The sequence below is a fragment of the Mytilus galloprovincialis genome, chromosome 3 (assembly GCF_965363235.1).
Source record: "Mytilus galloprovincialis chromosome 3, xbMytGall1.hap1.1, whole genome shotgun sequence".
NCBI lineage: Eukaryota > Metazoa > Mollusca > Bivalvia > Mytilida > Mytilidae > Mytilus > Mytilus galloprovincialis.
The window spans coordinates 73,706,374-73,731,085 of record NC_134840.1 but is presented as its reverse complement, the minus strand read 5'-3'; the positions used below and the strand labels follow the sequence as shown (position 1 = coordinate 73,731,085).

At 32.3% G+C, this 24,712-nt stretch overlaps 1 protein-coding gene across 1 annotated transcript; it reads left to right on the top strand.

Annotated features, from left to right (window-relative positions):
• The first annotated feature begins 2,513 nt into the window (after nucleotides 1–2,513).
• Nucleotides 2,514–13,242, top strand: LOC143068896 (uncharacterized). Its single transcript, XM_076243250.1, has 4 exons — nucleotides 2,514–2,723; nucleotides 8,041–8,313; nucleotides 8,943–8,986; nucleotides 9,895–13,242. The coding sequence occupies exons 1-4, from the start codon at nucleotides 2,603–2,605 to the stop codon at nucleotides 9,898–9,900; spliced, it is 444 nt and encodes a 147-aa protein (XP_076099365.1). The 5' UTR covers nucleotides 2,514–2,602; the 3' UTR covers nucleotides 9,901–13,242.
• The last annotated feature ends 11,470 nt before the right edge of the window (nucleotides 13,243–24,712 follow it).

The following is a 24,712-nucleotide window of genomic DNA, read 5'->3' as shown; positions in this document are numbered from 1 at the left end:
ATTCTAGGAGATGCATATTTGCTTTTCCGACGTTAATACCTAACAGGGTACTTCAATATTGTAATCGAGTTAGAAAGGTTTGTATAGTGAGTGATTTTGTCAAATATTTAATTATTTTCTACATAAAAATAAAGATTATATTCTAGTTTCCAGGTTTCCTTAAAAAATAATGCTTTGCATCAAGTTTCCCCTTGGAACATGTACTAAATGGCCTATCTCTATTATTTATTATATCTTTAGTTTTGATACAATTGAGGTTTGAAAAATTCGTACAAAAATGGCTACTGAAGGGTACATACACCTTAAATTGAAGTTCACATGAATACGGATTTAAAGAGGTCGACTCATTCACTTGCAAGTGAATTACTAATTACTCAATGTTTCTTAGCGTAATTTGACAAAATTGAACCTTTTTGACTGCAAAAAGCGAATTGTTATTTCACTATTTCACTTTCAGTATTGACTGAACAGAAAAAAAATCAAACTTTAGATTTTTTATATATCTCGTAGCTAGTGCCCCTTTAAAAAAAGATCAGACAAATCTACCTTACCATGCGCGCATATATGTATCTAAATAGGTAGCATGTAAATAATGTCTACTTACGTATACAATATGTTAAAAAGAGATAGGGCCAATTTTCCCTGTATCTGTTTTACGAAAAGGTTCAAAATCGTAAAGATTAAATATTATTGGAATTGGAATTTTAAAAAGTGTTTTTCCATGTTATTAAAATATATTTAAACTTCAAAACATATATCCATTATAAAACATCAAAGTGTTTTTTCGGCGCAAGATATTTGTTGAATTATGCGATATTTGCAACATCTCAAATGTTGGCAGTAAATAGAATTTCAACATGAGCTAAACTGTATACCCATACAGGTTTAAAAAGGCATTTTCCAATGCCACCACAATAAAAAAAAGTCAAAATGTACAAGACCAGTCATTTATCAAACTTCGACCCCTAAAAAAAATGATGGAAGGTATATAACGAGTGACTTACATTCAGCGAAAACAACAATTCAAAGGCGCTCTTCCGGTTTAACTTTTGTCAGTAGTAACACTTAAGAATGGAAATGGAAAATGTGACAAAAAGAACAACTCGCCAAAAGAGCATAAAAGAGCCTAAGACCATCAATTGATCTTAAACACAGCTATAAATCTCGCATCAGGAGGCAGGTTTCAGCTGGTAAAAGAACGTTACACTATAACCTTCGAAACACATAAATGATCTATTATAATTAACAAAAGCCAGAGGCTCCTGACATGGGACAGGTGCAGAACTGAATGCGGCGGGGTTGAACATGTTTTGTTGGGATCTCAACTCTCACCCTATACCTCTATAGCCAATGTAAGATAAACAAACTTACAGCAATAGGCATGTAGTAAAACTCATGTAAAAGAAGTCAGACTCAGAGTCCGACGTCAAAATAGGTAACAAAAGAAACAAAACAAAATGACAGTGATACATAAATTAACAAAGGACTTCTAGCAGTTACTGACATGCCAGCTCCTGACCTCAAATAAATTGAAGTTGAAAGATTATGTCTTTATGATATGAATAGCATGCACAATCCCTCCCGTTAGGGATTTAGTAAAATATCATCATAAAGTATAAGAGAAGACCATAACGCAAGTCATGTCAACAAATGTTTTAGAATGAAGATGTATTTATTTCCGATGCAGATATCAAGTGGAGGCCGTAACGGTTGCCTACAATTGCTTTTCGGTATACACTTTATTTGAACTTTGGTGGATAGTTGTCTCATTTGCAATCAAAGCTCACCTCCTTACTTTTATATAATATATTTAGTTATGTATTCTCTATTTGCGCAAATGAGATATTTTATTTGCGCCTTTAACATAATATTCAAATTAAAAAAAGTAATCTGCGCAAACATAAAATTTGCGAAATAAAACGATAAATTGGCAGCAAACGTATTTAGTATAACGACCTTCATACTATATCGATATGAACTGGGTGTCTGCCTATATTCAGCTCATGAAACAATTCGAGTTATGATAGCGGGATTAGAGTAGTAACATTAACATTAGACAATGGGTTTTACAAACAAATTCAATTTCATTATAAAATTTTAGTAGCAAATTACCACTAGATATTAAAATTTCAGATTTGTTGAGTATTCATGATCCGAGCCAGATTTTTCTAGTTTGTTTTTTTTAGTTTAGTTTAGTTTAGTTTAGTTTAGTTTAGTTTAGTTTATGTTTAGTTTATGTTTTGTTTATGTTTTGTTTATGTTTTGTTTTGTTTTAGTTTTGTTTTAGTTTTGTTTTGTTTTGTTTTGTTTTGTTTTGTTTTGTTTTGTTTTTATAAATGAGCAATACACGTTTTCAGAGTATTCATTTCAATGTGTTTGTCTAATCTTTTTTTTTTTAAATATGCATGATTTGCCACTAAACCTTTCGCAAACAAGAACCAATGAAAGCTTCCCGGAATTTGGGCTTACGTTCGGGACCAATTGGTTTATTTTATCTAGCAGACTGGTTCGCTGTTCAGGTAACAATAAGGAAACCAGAAACCCGCTGCGACGCCAAAACAACTTCAGAAAACATTGTTTATTTCATTTTAACTAACATATTATGCCTAAAAGACCAAATCCGTTTGGAGATGCCTCTCCACTCCAAATGAAGACTCATGTTGGAACGAAGGAAATAAATCTGATGGGCATGGACGGAGACAAGAACATGAAAACTGTTTATGGTAAATTATCCAGGAAAATTATTGGCGATAGACAACAGGGTTCATCTTAGCCTTATATATTTGTCAACAAAACTATTCCTACTTTGTATGAGGGTAGTAATAGCCCTCTAACGTCAGGCGTCAAACAGTCATTTTCGGCCACCGTTAGCGGCATATGATATTGGTTAAAATTTTACCGTGATTCTTCAAAAATTATCCTTACTATTCGTCAGAGGTCTTAAATAATAATCCTTACCATCATTTTTGGTAGAAAAAAAATTAAGTGATTCGTCAAAATCAGTCAATGTTTTTTATTGTCGAAAAGAAAGTGTACATTTCATTGTCACACACCAAAAAATACTGTAAATGTCATTTGGCAAGAATTTTAACCGTTATTTGTCATGGGGGTACATTTCACTACCCTCTTGTATTTCATACAAAATTACAAATCAAGTGTTCTCCCCAAGCGGTTTTAGCACTGCGCTTTTCAGTCCTATCCCAATTTCCTGCAGCTCTATCCAACGCAAGCATGTCACTATATTTTTTCGTAATTTTTTCAAATTTCCAACTTATTTTTCACTTAGGATCATGTGATCAACCAGACGACTTGGGCGAAGAAGTCGCTTTCCCGACCGTCACTTCGCTTTCCCCGACCCCCAAAAGCGAAAACAAGTCGCCCTGTTCTTTACGATACTCGCTTTCAGTCGCTTCCGTCATCGGACATTTTCAATTTTACCAAGTTGATGAAACATCAATTTTATGCCCCACCTACGATAGTAGAGGGGCATTATGTTTTCTGGTCTGTGCGTCCGTTCGTCTGTCTGTTCGTTTGTCCGTCTGTCCGTCTGTGCGTCCGTTCGTCTGTCTGTTCGTTTGTCCGTCTGTTCGTCCGTCTGTCCCGCTTCAGGTTAAAGTTTTTGGTCAAGGTAGTTTTTGATGAAGTTGAAGTCCAATCAACTTGAAACTTAGTACACATGTTCCTTATGATATGATCTTTCTAATTTTAAAGCCAAATTAAACTTTTGACCCCAATTTCACGGTCCACTGAACATAGAAAATGAAAGTGCATGTTTCAGGTTAAAGTTTTTGGTCAAGGTAGTTTTTGATGAAGTTGAAGTCCAATCAACTTGAAACTTAGTACACATGTTCCCTATGATATTATCTTTCTAATTTTAATGCCTAATTATATTTTTTATCCAATTTCATGGTCCATTGAACATGGAAAATGATAGTGCGAGTGGGGCATCCGTGTACTTTGGACACATTCTTGTTTATTGATAATTAAAGAAATTTAGACATAAACGATTCATTATCTTAAGAAAAGAGGTTGAAGCATTGTCTTTGCAGTGTGTAGCAGGTTATTTGATAAAAATGCAACTTTTTATCACCTCGTGCATAATTTTCCGAAAGTCCGGTGCTTGTTACTCGAAAATGTACATCAACCTAAATTTCGGCGGCAAAATAAGTGTGTTACTTCATTTAAACGTGATAAAAGTTGCCTCCAGTAAATATTCAATCCATTTATTGCATTAAAAACGTCATGGTCCTTTCCAAATAACTTGTCAAACATCGTTTATTTTTGTAAATTTTCTTGCATTCGTCCGCCATTGACCGATTTCTAAACTACGGATCTGAACCAGACCAGCTATGACCGAAATCCGTACTTTTACAACAATTGCTGCGGACGCACGGATGGAACAGCTGACAGAAGAACATTGATCCCAAAGGGAAAAATTACATATTCCACACCCATTAAGAGACTTTTTGTTACATCTAATTGATTGATGTATATAATTCCCTATATCTTTTATGGATTGTTTCAAAGTTGCTCAACTCTGAGACTATTGATTATATTATGGCACAGCTTAATAACTTCAGATATAGGTCCCTGATAACTTTTATATTTTTTTATGAGAAACACTGAATTTCATACACAAGACAGATTTGAATTAAATTGTAATTGATATATATTATAATTTCTTTACATTTTTTAAAATAAAATTTTTTTTTTTAATGCTAGATATTAAATGTATAGTTGGTAGTTTCTCACAAGAACCTAAGTAAAACTTAAACAACTTTTAATTTAAAATATTACTTTAATCTTATACTCAGATATGAATTAAATAATATAAAAAGAACATTATTTACATATGACCCTTTATACTATAGTAAAATCCAAACATTGTAGCGCACCGCACGAATGAGCACTTCTCTTTCAAATCTCACCACTTCTCCCTATCAGTTTCAAAAAGAGAAGTCACTTCTCCCTATAATTCTGAAGTAGTGTGAGCCCTGGAGATGAAATAAATTGACTGCATTTCCTGACGAGACTCACAAACTTGATTTACGAACGTTGAACAAACGATTTTAAAAACAATCAAACATACATGTAGGTGTTTGTTACAAATTATTTGCCAGGTTTTCTATCCATACGAACCTGAAAATGAGGAAGTCTTTTAAGTAATAATTACATTTGTATCACCTATTCAAACTTATAATTGTTTAGTCAGCAATTTTACCATTTAAAATCAATTGAGAGGATATGATTAGAAAAACATGAAACCCCAAGCTGATACGACTTGAAAAATTCACTTTTTCGATGTCCAGCTTTGATGAAGCCATTTGAATATTATAAAACGTTAAGTTCAGAAAAATGAGAAATCATTACGCTAAAAAATGTCAATTTTTTAGCATTGTAAGGTCAACAGTACACTGCTACAATGGGTTACAAAACCAAACACAGAAGCTGACAATGACTTTAGTCTTTCATGTCTTTATTGTTGGTCCTACATGTTCTGCAAGATCCCCTGTAAGTTCTTAGAAATCTTCACATAGGCAGTCTGGTATAGACCCATCATGGAAACAAGACTTATCCCTGGGTTTTATACACAGATAATATGAGGATTATATTAATTTACAATGGAGAAAAAAAGACTCTTCTTCTATATCCAGATAATACATGTACAAATGTAACTATGGTCAGGTTGCTGTCTCGTTGACACATTCCCAATTTCCATTCTCAATTTTATTTTAACAAACAAAGGGGTAACTTCCATGAGCATGATGAGGACATCATTTCAAGAGTAAACATCAATAGCATAACATAAGAAAAACACATGACAAATCAATTACAAACAAACTGCACCATGACAAAGTTACTGAGAATTGTTGGAAATTACGCGCTTACCACAGCGCTATCCAAAAATCCTGGGAAGAACACTAAAAATCAATAAATTTTCTAAACACTGATTAAAATTGCAAGCTTGTGTCATCCAATTTTCACATTACAATATATGTTAATAAACCTTATCGCTATTTGGTCCATTCTGAGGTTTATTCCTCGAATGCCAACATCCTTTGATTTACCGACAATTTACCTGTAAAATTATGTTGGCATTCAAGCAATAGGTGCAAATAGTTATCACAACGAAAGTGCATGCTTATCAAAACAATCATACTAATTAAACATAGATAAATTTCAGGTAGTAATATCAAATTCATGTTTGTGAAGTTGTTGAACATCGATTTTTGCTGTTACTGCTTGAACCGATATGATCTTTTCTTAACATAAACCTTTGAATTTTATTTTAATTGTTGTATCACAAAGCCTCAACATATGCCTATTGTCAGGAATTCCTGGTTTGCACAAATTCTACAATAGACTTTGGACTTCGATGTTTCTTTTCAATATTTCTATAGTTGTGTGTTCTGTAATATCCTCCAGTATTACTGACATTACTGGATGGAATTTCTCGAAACTTAGTATCCCATGTTAGATTACACTGTGTTATTTTGTTCAGTTGTTCGGGATACTTTTCTTGGTTATGATATTACACCCTTTTAATTATAAGTATTTCATAATATATTGTTCAGGTGTTATGTTTGCTAATTTTGAATAGCATATTATTTGTTTGTAGACAGAGCACACATGTACAGAAAACAATACATTTATCATAAAATAAGCAAACAATTATATATTAGCAGATTGACAAAAAACACTTCTTATGTGATCTGATAACAGTTGTTGAATATTTTATACAAGCAATTTTCACATTTAACAGTCTATTACAAGTGTAAAGATTAATAAATTGTTCATTTAAAAAGATCATATTAAATAGTAAAATATTCAAAATGATATGGAACTGAATAAATCTCTTTCCTTTTGTTTTTAGATTGAAATAATTATATTTAACTAGAATTCCTTTAATATTTGTAATATGACTTATGTTAATAAACAATTCCATTCCCAAAATATTTTTTTTAACCCTTTCCTCCATGGATTTTTTCTTCTTCACATACTTGATTCGCATAGGATTTTTTCATTAAAATAATAATCATTAGGTTTAAAGGATAAATGCATTGGGGAAAACAAATATTTCATCAAATAAATTTAAGTCAGATAATCTTATGAATATCCTTTTCATATTGGATTCAAATTTTATTAAGTCTGATTGAGACATTTCCTTGTAAAAGTGTTTCAGCTGAGGTACTACACAGGCGTCAAAAGGCGTCGTTATGGAGTAAAGGGGGTGGCGTCAAAAGGCGTCATTATGGAGGAAAGGGTTAATAAAAAGTAATAAAAAATGTTTTAATTTCTTTATTTCTGTAAAATTCATAATTTAACCAAAAAATCTACTACTTTTTAATGTTGCAATTTTATCAAATTCACTAATTATTTTTTAATTTAAATACTTATAAAATAATTTAGACAGTTACAAAAACACTTATTGTTCTTATATAAACATCTATTGAAATATTTTTGTTAACGTTCAAGGAATAGGTAATACATAAAATGTTTGCAATCGAGAAGACACCCATTCCGATAATAAAATCATTTAGACAACTTCCAGTGTGGTGGTCATGAGTGCCCTCCGTTGCTGTGTTCTGAACAGGCTCTGTCTGTTTAGAATCCAGATTGGAATAGGAGTTAAGTTAAATCTTAACATTGATATCTATAGAATCTTTGTTGCTTCATTAAATCAATATGAATGCATTTCAATCACGTTTATTATATACATGATATAGGTCCACATCTAAATACACAAGTTCTAAATTTTCCTATCAACATCAAAATGATTCTATGTTGTATGATTCTATTTACTATACAAATGCTATACATACATCCTTCACCATGTTTACAAGGAATTAGTATAAAGAAATTGACAAATACAATGCCTAACAATGTTAAAATGACCATAGAGCTTTGCATGAACAATATATAAAGTTGCTCAATACTACATACAAGCTGGGACTATTATACTTACTGTTAGTATAATAGTCCCAGGTAGAAGCCACATTATAATGTATATGATTTAATGCAGAGAAAATTATTTTTCAGAAAAGACCAAACAGCTGTTGTTTACAGGAGCTCAGAAACAATTGGATGATATCAATATAGATGCTAATGACAACTGTGCTTCGATCCCAAACCAAAATGTTTCAGGACAAATGTGCTTAGACAATACTGGACATATAGTTGCCCCATCAGTACCCTCTGTACAGCCTCCCACACCAACTGATGATGATAATGATGAGGATGGTATGGATGTTGATGCTGTTCTTGTAGATGCAAACTCAAATAAGAAAATATCAGATTTTTTCACTGTCAAAAGTATGTACATATCATTTACAAGTTTTTTTACACATCAATAACTTGGTCACACATTTATGATAGATTTTATGAAACAGATTCTTTTTTATTGTCGATTTTTTTTAGTTAACATTTGCATACAGTATGCCAGTATGGGATTCTATTTTATAACATCAAAAGTTTTATAAAATCTACATAGAATGTTTTATAATATGACAGATTCAAGATTATGAAGAAAAATTATTGAAATTTATAAAAAAAAAAATCCTTATATTTTACTGTTAAAAAGACTGTTTGGCAGTCAACATTACGCTTTTACACTGACAACAGCAATAGCAGGATATACACAGGGTTCTTTGGCACTCTTACAAATTTGCATTTCATCCGATAAATCTAATAGTTTTAGTAGAAATCTGAATCTGTTCACTATCACCAGTTTTCTGATTCTGAGCAAACATGTACAAAATGTAAGCATTAAAAAAAAATATCACAACACTCTTATTTACACAATGTTGTCCTCTGTGTTTGCAGTGTATTTTATTAATTTTTTGTGCAAATTTATTGATATTTGATGAAAAATACAGTTACAAACTGCAACTGTAATCAAATTCAGAGTTCTTCAAGCTAAAAAAAATATTTATTCATTTTAGATATTGCCGAACAAAGACAAAAAGATATTCCACAGAAACCATCAGTAAGTTATTTTTGAATAAAGGAAATGTGAAATATATATATAATAAAAGTACAGAGATAGTTATTCAAGGGAGGCAATCCTATCAAAAATAGAAAAACAGATATTACAAATGTACAATGGCAAAGAGTAGAAATGAAATGAAAAAGCAGACTTTTGTCATGCAGGAGCAAGGGTTTATTATGCTTTTGGTGTCATTTCTGTGCCATTTCTCATGAACTGTTCAACCAATTCTTATCAAGTTATCCCTTTCCTCTTAATAATGACGCTTTTTGACGCCACCCCCTTTACTCCATAATGACGCCTTTTTGAAGCCTGTGTAGTGCTTCAGTTGAAACGTCTTACCTAGGAAAAATCTTTATCAGACCTAATAAAATTTGTATCTAATATAAAAATGATATTCAAGAGAATATTTGACTGGAATTTCATTGATGAAATATTCCTTTTTGCAATGCATTGATACTTTAAACCTGATGATTTTTTTTAACTGAAAAAATCCTATGCGAATCAGGTATGTGTAAAAAAAATGTCAATGGAGGAAAGGGTTAAAATAAATTGTTACTGATGACAAAATTGAGATGAAGTACAATGATTGACTATTTTCACTATTGATGTCAGGACTTATTGCCCTTAATCATGATTGATTGGAAATTTTCACATTAAGTCATTTCTCTGCAATAACTTCAAATTTTAATATTTTGTTACTAATGACAAAAGAAGTTTTTTTCAACTCTACCTTTCCTCTTATTATGATGAACAATGAGCATGGTGAGTACCTTAAAAATAAAGAAAATCATGTTTTTTGTCAATCTGACTGCATATTTAACCCCTCGTAAGTAGTCAAGGTTGTTAAAAAAAAGCTGTTGTAATGTTTTAAGCTATTATGTGTACAATAATAATGTATATTTCAGTTATGATAGAAGAAATGCCACCAAAGAAATGAACAGTGACTAGGTTCAACAAAAAGACACAAGTCAAGCTGCTAGATGATTTGATATACAATTTGTTGGAAAAGATGGACAGCATTTTATAGTTTTGTATAGTTATTTTTTATGAAAAGGTTTCCAATTTCTTTGCTGTGCAATGCATTTATTTCTTAGTAGTCATCTGAGGGAAGGGTTTATTATAGATATAATACAACAAAAATTATAAAATCATGTAAGAAAGATGGTAGAAATATATTTTTGCATTATACCACTTGACAATCCAACTGCTATTATGGAGAATTAAATGAAAGGTATAGGTTATGCCAATTTTGGCGGAAACAATGTATTATCAGAATTGCTGTATAGTGTGAATTGAATATTATTATTGATTATATATATTGATTATTCGTTTTTATTAAAATTGCAGTTAAAATAGTCCAAAATGATAAGTGTTTCTTTTCGCTCTTAATTTTTAGGACATAAAAAAGTGCTAATATATACTTATGTGTTTTATAGAAGATAAAATATGCTGCTGTCATGGCTGTTATATGTATTGTCCTAATTGTTTCTGTGTTATATTAAAAATCATGGCTATCTAAATGATTGAAATGTATATTGAACATAAAGTTAGATGTGTTCAAAAACATTTTGTGAAACTTGATGAAGCTACTTTTTGTTTGTACATTTTGATTATTTGGTAATTATGGTAGACATAGATTGAATACATGTTTTCCCCTTGAAAAAAAGATAATTGTAATGTGCTGTGTATTCATTATTTTAATACTGCAGCTACTAGATAACTATAGGTCCCATTATTAAGTACTATTTTCCAAGTGTGCAGTTGATATTTTTTTATTGAGCCAAATAAAAAAGTATGTGTGGTTCCAGTCACATCTGAAAAAAAGTTAGGGTAGGTAGGTAGGGATTTTTTTTTATTTTATGGTTTTTTTTTACATTGAGTCTATGGGAGCAACATTCTGACTTTAACAGAAAAATGACAATAAAATTTTTAGGGAAGGCTATTTTTAAGCCGAAAAAGTAGGAACGGTAGGGTTACTGGAACCACACATATATTTTTATTTGGCCTTGTAATGGTAAATTAATGCTATATGGAGAAGTTGGGTTTATGGAATTGTTTCTCTTGTTGACAAACTTGTTTGAAAACTTTGAATTTTGTCAATTGAGTACAAGTAGTTTATTTAATTTTATGGAATAGCTTCTATCGTGGATAAATTACTTTTTGACTTCAGTTTTTTTCTCGTTTTTTTTCTATTTAGATTATGTGAAATATGATAGATTTAAATATGTATGTTAACTTATTGAAATTACATCACCATCATTTAATAGTTTTTTTTTCTAAATCATCATGATACATTTTCATTAAATTCCACACACATGTAAATAAAACTTATCTTAAAAAATGGTCACACTTCTGTAATTCATCAAGGCTAATTAATAATTTCATTAACTTTGAAGTCTATAAATCTACAACAAAATTAAAATTTTATAATTATATTGTTAATTTTATCTTTATTCTTGTACAAATATGAATATACATGCTTTAAATTATCACAGTGAAAATGACAGTGTCACATTTTTCCAAAACAGTATTTTAAAAAATATAGGAAGAATATGAATCCTCATTTTAAGGGTTGATTTCTGTAGATATTGGCTCCGTCGGATAGATATCGACCTTATGCAAGTGAATATCAACATATCTGGTTTCCAATTTCGGCTGAAAATCAAATCATTGTCAAAAGTCTGTAACTGTTTGAAAATTGAGTTGTTATATTATAAACATATAAAACAAACAAAATGCATCATTTCTTGCATTTTTAAACATGTTGAATGCTCCTAAAACCAATCAAAGTTGTATCCATGTACATGTAAATATGCACTCGATTTCTATCCGACGCAGCTCATATCTTAGAATTGTTCATCTATTTTTGATAGATTTCTGCCCATCATCCATTTTGATGTTCTTCTGTTACATTTTATGCCTCATTCCTGGTTAGAATCATGTATTTCATTAGTTGTCAACATATACTTTCAATGTACACAAAGAAACTTATAAATATTCATACAGTATTACTTTTATTCATAATTTTGAATTTTGCTATTTTTGTGTCAGGTTGGAATTGGTAGATGTTGATTTGTAATTTTAAAAGTAATGTTGCCTAATGTTGTTATTGCTTCTAACCCCAAACCCCCATGAGTGTCTTTCTATAGTGCTCATAATTCCAAATATGCAGTGTGTTCTGTAAATTTGTTTTAAAAATGTAATGTACATTTTTTTCTGTAATTGTAAGTTTGCATGGTACAAGATGTTTTTTTTTTTCTCGTTTTTGACTGCTATTTTAAGAAAAATTTGTTGACAGTTTATTAAAAGTAGATTTGTCAGAAAACAATGAATAACCTGCTTGGTGTCAATTCCAAACAGTAATATCTTAAAAAAAGGTCATCCAAAGAGAATTTAACTTATACCTATACACAAAAAATCATGTTAATGTTTGAAAAAATTTGGGAATGATGACCCATGGATTACACAGAAACACTACACCTGTGCCACTGAATGTCACAGTATAAACATTTTTCACATTTTTGTCAATTTGGTCACAATTAACCTCCAGGCAATCTTTTCCAGCCATGTTTTAAAAGTGTTTCATTTATAAAAGTACTGTACATTGTCATTCCAAATATTCACTGAACTGAAATAATGCTGAATAAGCAAAACATGTTCTATTTAATTATTTTAAAAAAATGTGTTCTTTCAACCTGGGACTGTTAAACTAATATGATATTCTAGTCCTAGTTTAATCCAACTTTATAACTTTTACCTTAGGGTGTAGATACAAAAAAGACAACAACAGAAAAATGTCTAGGAACTTTGATGTCAAGTATTTGGACATGTATAAAGAACTGAGAATAAATTTTTGGTAACAAAATAAGCAACAGCTAAGACCATTTTGAACAGGCTAAGAGTTGGAGATTTTTTTTGAATGGAAGTTTTAATCAATGGACAAGATTAAAATGTAAGATTGAACAAATATTATAGAAAATTTGAAAAAGGCTTAGAGTTTTTTTGTAATGTAAGTTTCAAGAAATGGTCATGATTGAATTGCAAGATAAAACAAGTGTTAGAGAAAATTTGTCATTTGAGGTTGTTACTTGGTTTGTGGATTGTTATGGCAATTTTTGTTTATATTGTTTACCTATTATAAATTTATATTGTTATATGTACTGTACGTACTAAAGTTGAGCAGGCAAAACAAAAGTACTCATTTACTGTTGTAAGTAATATGTTTCTACACAATAAAATTATAGGTATTATTATTGTATGAGTAATTATGCTATATATTTGGAATAGGGTTTACAGAATATAGAATGAGGGGCTAAATGTGCAAAATAAAGGGATATAGACAAAGATAATTAAAAAAAGAAAAGAAAAGAGACTAATAAGGTGTTGAAGCATAAAGAAGAAAAACTAACGGGCAATAAAGTTTACTGATGGGCAATAAAGTTAACTAATGGACAAAATATATCTAAAAGAATAAAGAAATGAGGGACCCCCATCTCTCATATACAAAACTCATTTCTTTTTGAGAATTATGATATTTGCAACTGGACTCATACCAAACAAAAGTTATCTACAAAGAATGTTGAAGGATTTAATCAATTTTTATACGACCGCAAAAATTTTAATTTTTATTTAATTTTATATTGCTATCACGTTGGCGTCGTCGTCCTGCGTCGTTGTCGTCGTCCGAATACTTTTAGTTTTCGCACTCTAACTTTAGTAAAAGTGAATAAAAATCTATGAAATTTAAACACAAGGTTTATGACCACAAAAGGAAGGTTGGGATTGGTTTTGGGAGTTTTGATCCCAACATTTTAGGAATTAGGGGCCAAAAAGGGCCCAAATAAGCATTTTCTTGGTTTTCGCACTATAACTTTAGTTTATGTAAATAGAAATTTATGAAATTTTGACACAAGGTTTATGACCACAAAAGGAAGGTTGGGATTGATTTTGGGAGTTTTGGTTCCAACAGTTTAGGAATTAGGGGCCAAAAAAGGGCCCAAATAAGCATTATTCTTGGTTTTCGCACAATAACTTTAGTATAAGTAAATAGAAATCAATGAAATTTAAACACAAGGTTTACGACCACATAAGGAAGGTTGGGATTGATTTTGGGAGTTGAGGTCCGAACAGTTTAGGAATTAGGGGCCAAAAAGGGGCCAAAATAAGCATTTTTCTTGGTTTTTGCACCATAACTTTAGTATAAGTAAATAGAAATCTATGAAATTTAAACACGAGGTTTATGACCATAAAATTTTTGGTCCCGTTTTCAAATTGGTCTACATTAAGGTCCAAAGGGTCCCAAAATTAAACTTTGTTTGATTTTGACAAAAATTGAATCCTTGGGGTTCTTTGATATGCTGAATCTAAAAATGTACTTAGATTTTTGATTATTGGCCCAGTTTTCAAGTTGGTCCAAATCGGGGTCCAAAATTAAACTTTGTTTGATTGCATCAAAAATTGAATAATTGGGGTTCTTTGATATGCCGATTCTAACTGTGTATGTAGATTCTTAATTTTTGGTCTTGTTTTCAAATTGGTCAGCATAAAGGTCCAAAGGGTCCAAAATTAAACTTAGCTTGATTTTAACAAAAATTGAATTCTTGGGCTTCTTTGATATGCTGAATCTAAACATGTACTTAGATTTTTGATTATGAGCCCAGTTTTCAAGTTGGTCCAAATCAGGATCCAAAATTATTATATTAAGTATTGTGCAATAGCAAGAAATTTTCAATTGCAGAGTATTCAGCAATAGCAAGAAATCTTCAATTGCACAGTATTGTGCAATAGCAAGAAATTTTCAATTACACAGTATTGAGCAATAGCAAGAAATCTTCAATTGCACAGTATTGTTCAATAGCAAATATTTTCAATTGCACAGTATTGTGCAATAGCAAGAAATATCTAATTGCACAATATTGTGCAATAGCAAGAAATTTTCAATTGATTGGAGTTATCTTTCTTTGTCCAGAATAGTAGTTGGATCAACTTAAATCATTGTTTTATACAACATACAATGTATATTCACTTTTACTACCAACTGATAAATTAAAACAATCTTTACCATTCAGTGATAACAAGCACTTGTTTTACATTTTAATATTTTATGATGTATTTAAATGAGTAGTTATTGCTATTTCTTCAATTTTTTTGAGAGGATTAATATTCAACAGCATAGTGAATTGCTCAAAGGCAAAACAAACATTTTAATTTCATTAGACCACATTCATTCTGTGTCAGAAACCTATGCTGTGTCAACTATTTAATCACAGTCCAAATTTAGAGCTGAATCCAGCTTGAAAGTTGTGTCCATACTTGCCCCAACCGTTCAGGGTTCAACCTCTGCGGTTGTATAAAGCTGTGCCCTGCGGAGCATCTGGTTATTGGTAAGTTACTTTTGCTCTTCTGTGATCAATAATAAGCTTCTGTCTGGTAGAACTGATATTGTTTGTAGTGATTTTGGATTTTTTATCTGGCTTGATACTGTCGATTAACTAACTTCTTTTTTGTGTAATCAAGAAAATCATGTTTTCTGGATTCTTGATTGTAAGGTGTCAACACATTTATAAGAAACATGTAATTTGATCTACACTTTTATTCATTGTTCACCAATAGCCACAAAATTGATAAAATTTAGTACCTTTTACATAATAATGAGATCTAAGTATTAAATTGCAGGTCTCTTGTTATGCTGCAGTCATTACAATATAGTATAAAATTGAATATGGAAATGGGGAATGTGTCAAAGAGACAACAACCTGACCATATAAAAGACAACAGCAGAAGTCACTAATAGGTCTTCAATGCAGCGAGAAATTCGCTGTAAATGAATATCTATAAGGATGTATTCTTCTGACATTTCAGTCTCGTTGAAATCTTGTTCTGAAATTATTTCCAAAACTTGTGAGACAAGTGGAAAAATATCAATGCACACAGGACATATAAACAACTAGGAGCAAGTGCAGAGAACTAATTTTATAAGATTGGCAGCACCATATGATTTTTTTCTTCACCAATTTTATATTTTACCGTCATATAAACCCAAAAATCAGTTTAAGAAAAAAAAGTTTGAATTCTAGAAATGTTTGGCTCCTCAGAGGTGTACATCCTTAAGACATTCATACCTAATGTATCCAATAAAAATTATGGTACTATACACCTTATCGCTATTTGTCCGCCATTACTGGATATCACACAGGTTCCCGTAAAACTTTGACGTCATAAAACAAAATATCTGACGCCACAATGGAAAAGTGATTGTTGTATGCGTCAAAAGTTCAAGTGGCCGGGTCAGCCGGGATAAGCGATAAGGTGTATTGTATGATCTCTTTTGAATTTTGGCTCATTTCAAATATAAATGAATTTCATTCCACTTGACATTAAGCAATCAACAGAATATCTTGAAATAAATATGATGTCACCAAGCAAGATGCATATATGCAATCATTCTCCCTTTATTAGTAATGTTTATGACTCCTTGGTTGCCTTTGACAGGAGAGTAGGATTTGTAGTGCAGTGATATATATAAATGACAAAATTTGAATTGTTTATATTGCTGTTTTTCATCTAATGCATAGTCATTAAAATTATGGTACTGATAAATTATTTATATTCTAACTTACTTTATCTGTCTGTTCCATGCTAACTAAATCAATACCTTATAAAGTTAATATAGTACTACTTGTAATGGCTATTTAATGTTTACTAAACTTAAGATTTGACAAGAGGTGGAAGTTGGTAATCTAAAAAAAAACCATGGTCGAATAACATTGTATGACATACTTCCTCAAATCTTCTTTTTGTATGGTTTCATCCATAAGATTTTATGTAATGTGTGTCCAAAATTATGGAAACCCTTGTTTTAACAGTTCTTCAAATGTCTGATGATTTTGCACATGCCTACTAAAATTAGCTGTTCAATTTTGATATCAGGAAAGATTTTATACTATGAAAGTATGCAGAGCAAAATTTCTTTCATTTTGGTACAAATCCAACTTAATTAATTAAAATGAAACCAAGTTTATCTGATGCAATAATTTTTCCTATGAAAAATGGCTATATATGGTTAATAATGGGATTGCAAGTATACATAATTGATATGATTATTCCGTGCTTGTATTTCCTATCATGATTTCCTAGATAGAGGGTTCTGCTCACAAGGAAGATATCAAACCAAGAGTTCCAAATGGTGAGGTTGAAATCAACCCTTCGTTTATTTTACGGACGCCATCACGAGTTGGTTGACCATTATGGAATTTCACAGATGATATCGGATATTTTCCTTATGTCATGACTACAATCCACTTTCCTTTTCACAAAGAATGTGACCTACCTGGTTGGACTAGTTGCGGGGTTTGTAATAACATGAGCAACACAATGGGTGCAACATATGGAGCTGGATCTTCCTACCCTCCAGAGCACCTGGGATCACCCCCAGTTTTTGGTGGGGTTCCTGTTGCTTAGTCTTTAGATTTCTGTTGTTGCTTGTGAACTATTATTTGTCTGTTTATCTTTTTATTTAAGGAATAACAGTACTGTAGTTGAAGAGTTGCCACCATCAATTGTAGATTTGACGGTCGCAAATGCAGTTTTACTGGCGACGCGTAGCGGAGACAGTAAAATGGAGATTTGCGACCGTCAAATCAAAATTGACGGTGGCAACTCTTCAACTACAGTACTGTTATTCCGATTCTAATGCATTTCAAAAAGAAATAATACGATAAAACTTGGAAAAATGTCTAAATTTGACAATTAAAAAAAAAATCCATGAAACTTCAGGAATGATTTTGGCACAAAGACGTCATGGCTAAACGTGGCGTCATACAAATAAAAACTTACAAACTGGAGGTTATTATGTTACCTGTACGCTTCAAAATTAAAATAACTTTAAAACGGCGAATTCAAGGTAGGTGTTGTTTTATTTTGGATTATATAGTAGTAATCGAACATTTGTTGATTTAATCATTTCAAAATGGTTGTCCCTCCTTAGTTATGCCTGGTCAACTGTGAATTTGACGGCAACTTTTAGCCAATGAAAAAAATTGTTACATACAAATTGCATTAGAATTTTATACGACTGCAAACAAATTTTGCGTTCGTATAATGGTATGATGTGGTCGTCTGCGTCGTCCAAAGACACATTTAGTGTCCGGACAATAACTTTAGTTTAAGTGAATGGATCTCTATGAAATTTTATAAAAAGGTTCAATACCTCAAAAGGAAGGTTTGGATTAATTTTGGGGATAATTGTCCAAACCGTTTTGGAATTAGGGGCCCAAAAGAAGTATTGTTCTACCTTCAGGATATCAAATTGTGTAATAGTATTTCAATTGCTCTGAATTGTACCACAATGTTTAATACCACAGGTTAAAGGTTTGGATTGATTTTGGGGGCTATTGTCCCAAAGGTTTAGGAATTAAGGGCCAAAAAGGGGGCCCAAAATAAGCATTTTTGAAGTTTTCAAACAATAACTTGTGTTTAAGTGTATGAATTTCTCTGAAATTATACCACAGGTTTCAATACTATGAAGGGATGGTTAGTATTGACTCTGGGGGGTTATGGCTCAAAATGTTTCGGAATTAGGGGGCAAAAAAGGGGGAACAATTAGGTATTTGGTCAATGGACAATTAAGACAATTTAAAAGCAGTGTAAGGGAGGTAACTCAAAAACATTTAACACTACAATGATGGATATGTTCGGATTAACCTCTATTACACTACATGTAAATTATGTATAAATACATGTCATGTTTTGGACTAATTGCAAAAAAAAGGGGGGAGGAGTTTAAAGAAGAAATCTTTTATTACTCAATAGATTTGTAGATCTTGATATTTGTTTTGTGTCAGAAACTCAAATTATGTCAAAAATTGATCACTATCCAAATGCAGAGCTGTATGAAGCTTGAATGTTGTGTCCATACCTGTGCCAACTGTTCAGGGTTCGACCTCTGCGGTCGTATTAAGCTGTGCCCTGTGGAGCACCTGGTTTAGCCACAGTTATCAGTTTGTTTTCGATCTAAGAGTTTGACTGTCCCTTTGGTATCTTTCGCCCCTCTTTTATGCTTGTACTGTCTAAATTCTCTTGCTATTTTCATCCTCTTACACCCTTTGTTCTGTTCACCCTCTTTCAGTCTTGTGTTCTGTTCATCTCATTACACCCTTTGTTTGATTCATCCAGTAGTACTTCTGTGTTCTGTTCAACATCGTACTCGCTTTGTTTTGTTCATCCTCTTCAGGGCCGTAACTAGGGTTCGAATTTAGGGGAGGCAGGGGTTTGGGGGCCGCCGATTGAGCCCCCTTTGATAGGGTGTAGGGGGCACAGCCCCCGCCGATTTTTTTTTCTCTAGAAGTCATTGGCTAAAAATTACCCGCTTCCCTTCGATTTCCTTACTTTAAGAAACATCAGTATTGCTTGAACCTGGAAGCAACTTTTATGCAAAAACAAGCTGAGATTACTGTTCGAGTGAGCCAATGCTAGCTCCGTCTTGAAGGCTGTACTTTTACCTATAATTGTTAACATTAAATATATTGTGACCGTGGATTTTTTCTCAAATGATACGGCTAAAATTACCCGTTTTCCTTCGATTTCCTTACTTTAAGAAAGATCAGTTTTGCTGGATCCTTGGAGCAATTTTCATGCAAACAATTATTATCTGTATTTTCTGTATTTAAAGATATTTTTTTAGAAACTGGTAAGTTCAAAAAACATATAAAGCAAGATTATAAACGCAAGATATTTTTTTTATCGGGGATCTTGAATTTCAATATTGTTGAAAGCTGAACAGACATGTATATAACTACAACCAGGGACTTTCTATACTAGTCTAGTATATACTTAGTATAGAAAGTCCCTGGTACAACGAATGAGAGTGTTTAACTACTGAGGCATTGACCATAATGTTCTCGTACGATCGGGAAACTTAAAAAAAAACGATCCAACTGCTGATTCAGCCGGTAACGAATTTCCGATATCTTAAAAGATTCACAATACAAAAGGAACTTCCTCTGCTTAAATAATTGAGCCCCCAACTAAAAGTAAATAGTTAAGTTTTTATTCAAAATTATCGAAAGCAAAGTTTCATGTGTTTTCTCATACGAATACTGACCCCCTCAATACTGAATAACAGACGGACGGCCACACGAAAAAAATGAAAATAAAACAAATACTGAAACGGTTTACTTTCGACCAAAAATCCGAAAAATGACAGATATTACGTATCATGATAACACTGTTAAAACTGTTAACTTGTGTTGTTTATAATATAAATTCAAGTTCTTCGTGTACATATTGTCAATATTTTATTTTTTTACTTCAAAAAAAAATTTTGGTGTAGAAAATTCAGGCGAGTTGCCTCCCCTGCCTCATTGGTAGTTACGGCCCTGGTCTTACACCCTATGTTCTGTGCATAATCATCTTGCATTCTTTGTGCTGTTCATCTTCTTATACTTACTGTTCTGTTCCCCATCGTACATCATTTTGTTCTGTTCACCATCCTGCTTCTTTTTGTTCTGTTCATCCCTGTTCATCCTCTTGTTTCGTTTTGTTCTGTTCACCATCTTACATCCCTTTGTTCTGTTCGCCATCTTACATCCCTTTGTTCTGTTCGCCATCTTGCATCCTTTTTTTTTGTTCGTCCTCTTACACCCTATGTTCTGTTCATAATCATCTTGCATTCTTTGTGCTGTTCATCTTCTTATATCCACTGTTCTGTTCCCCATTTTACATCCTTTTGTTCTGTTCACCCTCTTGCTTCTTTTTGTTCTGTTCATCCTCTGGTTCGTTTTGTTCTGTTCATCCTCTTGTTTCGTTTTGTTCTGTTCGCCATCTTACACCCAAATGTTCTGTTCATCCTCTTGCACCGTGTTGTCCTGTTCTTACTCGTTCAACTATTTGTTATTTTCATTTTGCTTTAAGATATGATCTTAGTAACTTCCAAGAAAGCAGTCCAAGTGGTAATCGTACTTTATAAATGTATTCTTCTTATCATGATGCTCTTATTATGTCAGTCACGATTTTCATGTAGAACCAATAATATATTACAAAACAGACAGAGCGCTAGAGATGCCAGAGATACAGCTGGAAGCCTAGGGTAAAAAAAAGAAGCTTTGTGTTTCACAATATAGCAGTTACACACCCGTCAACCAGCAAATGTCGCATGTTATAGATTATTACATTCTGTACCAACAATCCTAGAAATAAAAGCAAACAATAACGTTAATAATGTGCAGCGTGTAGGCTTGACAGTGTGATTTCTAAACACTGTATTAAACCGGTTCACTCTTGTTTTTAGCTCATAAATGTTAAAAGAAAAAGAAAATATAATGAGATAAATAAGAAAACTACTCTTAAGGATAAGGATGCAAACAAGACAAGGGGATTTTCGGTAAGTGAAAACTTGTTTAAACCCCAATTGCATTTAATAAATAGATATATATGTATTGTCATACTAAATAATCAATTAGGACACGTGCGTCCTGGATTTAGTGTAATGACCTCATCAGCATGAAGTTTGGGTATCGATCCAAAATACTATAATTTCGATGTCTTAGTCTCGGACAGGCTGGACCGTATCTGTTTGGTTATGTACTATTGAACAGTCAACTATTAAGATCAGTCAATGTAAAAAGCGACCTATAATGGTTTACTTTTTAAATTGTTATTTGTATGGAGAGTTGTCTCATTGGCACTCACACCACATCTTCCTATATCTATATACAGACAATATCCACTCCATTTTAACTTTGGTGGATAGTTAGTTGTCTCATTGGCAAGCACATCTCCTTATTTTTAGCTCACCTGGCCCGAAGGGCCAAGTGAGCTTTTCCCATCACTTTGCGTCCGGCGTCCGTCGTCCGTCGTCGTCCGTCGTCCGTCGTCCGTCGTCGTCCGTCGTCGTCGTCCGTCGTCGTTAACTTTTACAAAAATCTTCTCCTCTGAAACTACTGGGCCAAATTAAACCAAACTTGGCCACAATCATCATTGGGGTATCTAGTTTAAAAAATGTGTGGCGTGACCCGGCCAACCAACCAAGATGGCCGCCATGGCTAAAAATAGAACATAGGGGTAAAATGCAGTTTTTGGGTTATAACTCAAAAACCAAAACATTTAGAGCAAATCTGACGGGGTAAAATTGTTTATCAGGTCAAGATCTATCTGCCCTGAAATTTTCAGATGAATCGGACAACCCGTTGTTGGGTTGCTGCCCCTAAATTGATAATTTTAAGGAAATTTTGCTGTTGTTGGTTATTATCTTGAATATTATTATAGATAGAGATAAACTGTAAACAGCAATAATGTTCAGCAAAGTAAGATTTACAAATAAGTCAACGTGACCGAAATGGTCAGTTGACCCCTTTAGGAGTTATTGCCCTTTTTAGTCCATTTTTAACCATTTTTCGTAAATCTTAGTTATCTTTTACAAAAATCTTCTCCTCTGAAACTACTGGGACAAATTAATCCAAACTTGGCCACAATCATCATTGGGGTATCTAGTTTAAAAAATGTGTGGCGTGACCCGGCCAACCAACCAAGATGGCCGCCATGGCTACAAATAGAACATAGGGGTAAAATGCAGTTTTTGGGTTATAACTCAAAAACCAAAGCATTTAGAGCAAATCTGACAGGAAGTAAAATTGTTCATCAGGTCAAGATCTATCTGCCCTGAAATTTTCAGATGAATCGAACAACCCGTTATTGAGTTGCTGCCCCTGAATTGATAATTTTAAGGAAATTTTGCTGTTTTTGGTTATTATCGTGAATATTATTATAGATAGAGATAAACTGTAAGCAGCAATAATGTTCAGCAAAGTAAGATCTACAAATAAGTCAACATGACCAAAATGGTCAGTTGACCACTTTAGGAGTTATTGCCCTTTATAGTCAATTTAAAACCATTTTTTGTAAATCTTAGTAATCTTTTAGAAAAATCTTCTCCTCTGAAACTACTGGGCCAAATTTAACCAAACTTAGCCATAATTGGGGTATCTAGTTAAAAAAAATGTGTCCGGTAACTCGGCCAACAAACCAAGATGGCAGCCATGGCTAAAAATAGAACTTGGGGGTAAAATGCAGTTTTTGGCTTATAACTCAAAAACCAAAGCATTAAGAGCAAATCTGACAGGAAGTAAAATTGTTGATCAGGTCACGATCTATCTGCCCTGGAATTTTCAGATGAATCGGATAATCGGTTGTTAGGTTGCTGCCCCTGAATTGGTAATTTTGAGGAAATTTTGCTGTTTTTTTTTGTTATCTTGAATATTATTATAGATAGAGATAAACTGTAAACAGCAATAATGTACAGCAAAGTAAGAACTAAAAATAAGTCACTATGACCAAAATAGTCAATTGACCCCCTAAGGAGTTATTGCCCTTCATAGTCAATTTTTAACAATTTTTCTTAAAATTTGAAGATTTTCAATAACATTTTCCACAGAAAGTACTGTTATAGATAGAGATAATTGTAAGCAGCAAGAATGTTTAGAAAAGTAAGATCTACAAACACATCACCATCACCAAAACACAATTTTGTCATGAATCCATCTGTGTCCATTGTTTAATATTCACATAGACCAAGGTGAGCGACACAGGCTCTTTAGAGCCTCTAGTTATATTGATTAATTTAATTTTTTTAAAAGAGGGTCGAAAGATAAACCAGAGGGACACTCATAAATCAAAATAAACTGACACGGCCATGGCTAAAATAGAAAGAGACAAACAGGCAAAAAATTTTGAACAAAACACGCACACAACATAGAAAACTAAAGACTAAGCAACACGAATCCGTACCAAAATCTGGGCGTATCTCAAATTTAACACTATAAGGTATGGCGGGGACAATCTGGATCCATTATAATTTCTTCATGTTTGTCCTCCTTGAAAAAAAAATAATATTGTCGTATTTTTTTTTTTTTTTTTTTTTTTATTATTAAATCAGAATATTTTTTTTAAGAAAAAAAAAACACTCACCTCCTCTTTAAAGTTAAATGGTGGTCCCTTTATGAAAAAAATATAGTACCTATCTTATTATAGGCGAGTGACATTTCAAAAAGGCGCTTAGTTAACGACTTTAATGCACCCACCTAACACACGGCTGTATTATATATCATTCGAAAGCTGTTAATCTGTATTTTCTGTTTTGCCCGGTCGTAAAAAAATTGTACGGTGAAATTCTTGTTAAATCAAGGTGAAAGGTCATGAAAAATCATTCCAATTTTTGCGATTACTAAATAAAACGCCATTTTCTAATTCTTGTACAATTAAATTTTCAAAAAGATCATATGAACTTTATGGAACATGATACATACTTTCCAAATCAAACAAAAAATAAGAGATTTGATGCGCAAAATTCCCCGAAAATTGAAATTTATCACAAATCTTAAAAAAATGAAAAATTATTCAAAAAGCAAAATATATCTTGGGGAATCGATATTTGTATGCTAAAAAAATAGATCAATGTATATGTTTTAGGTCAAGGAATATTTGTTTTGTAATTTTAAGATGCAATTATTTATTATTGTTAATGGAACAGCCTTCTATTGAAGTGTTTGCAGTTGCCCCAAAATCTGTCATCTGCAAATAGCGATCATTTTGTTAATCTATGTTAAAATAGCACATCGCGAATTGTGACTGATATCAGGGAGGAGAATAATTTTCCACAATAAAAGAAGGGGTATTTAAAGTAAGAAAAGAATATATGCGAGGTAATTGAGGTTAAAATATGTTTTTTAC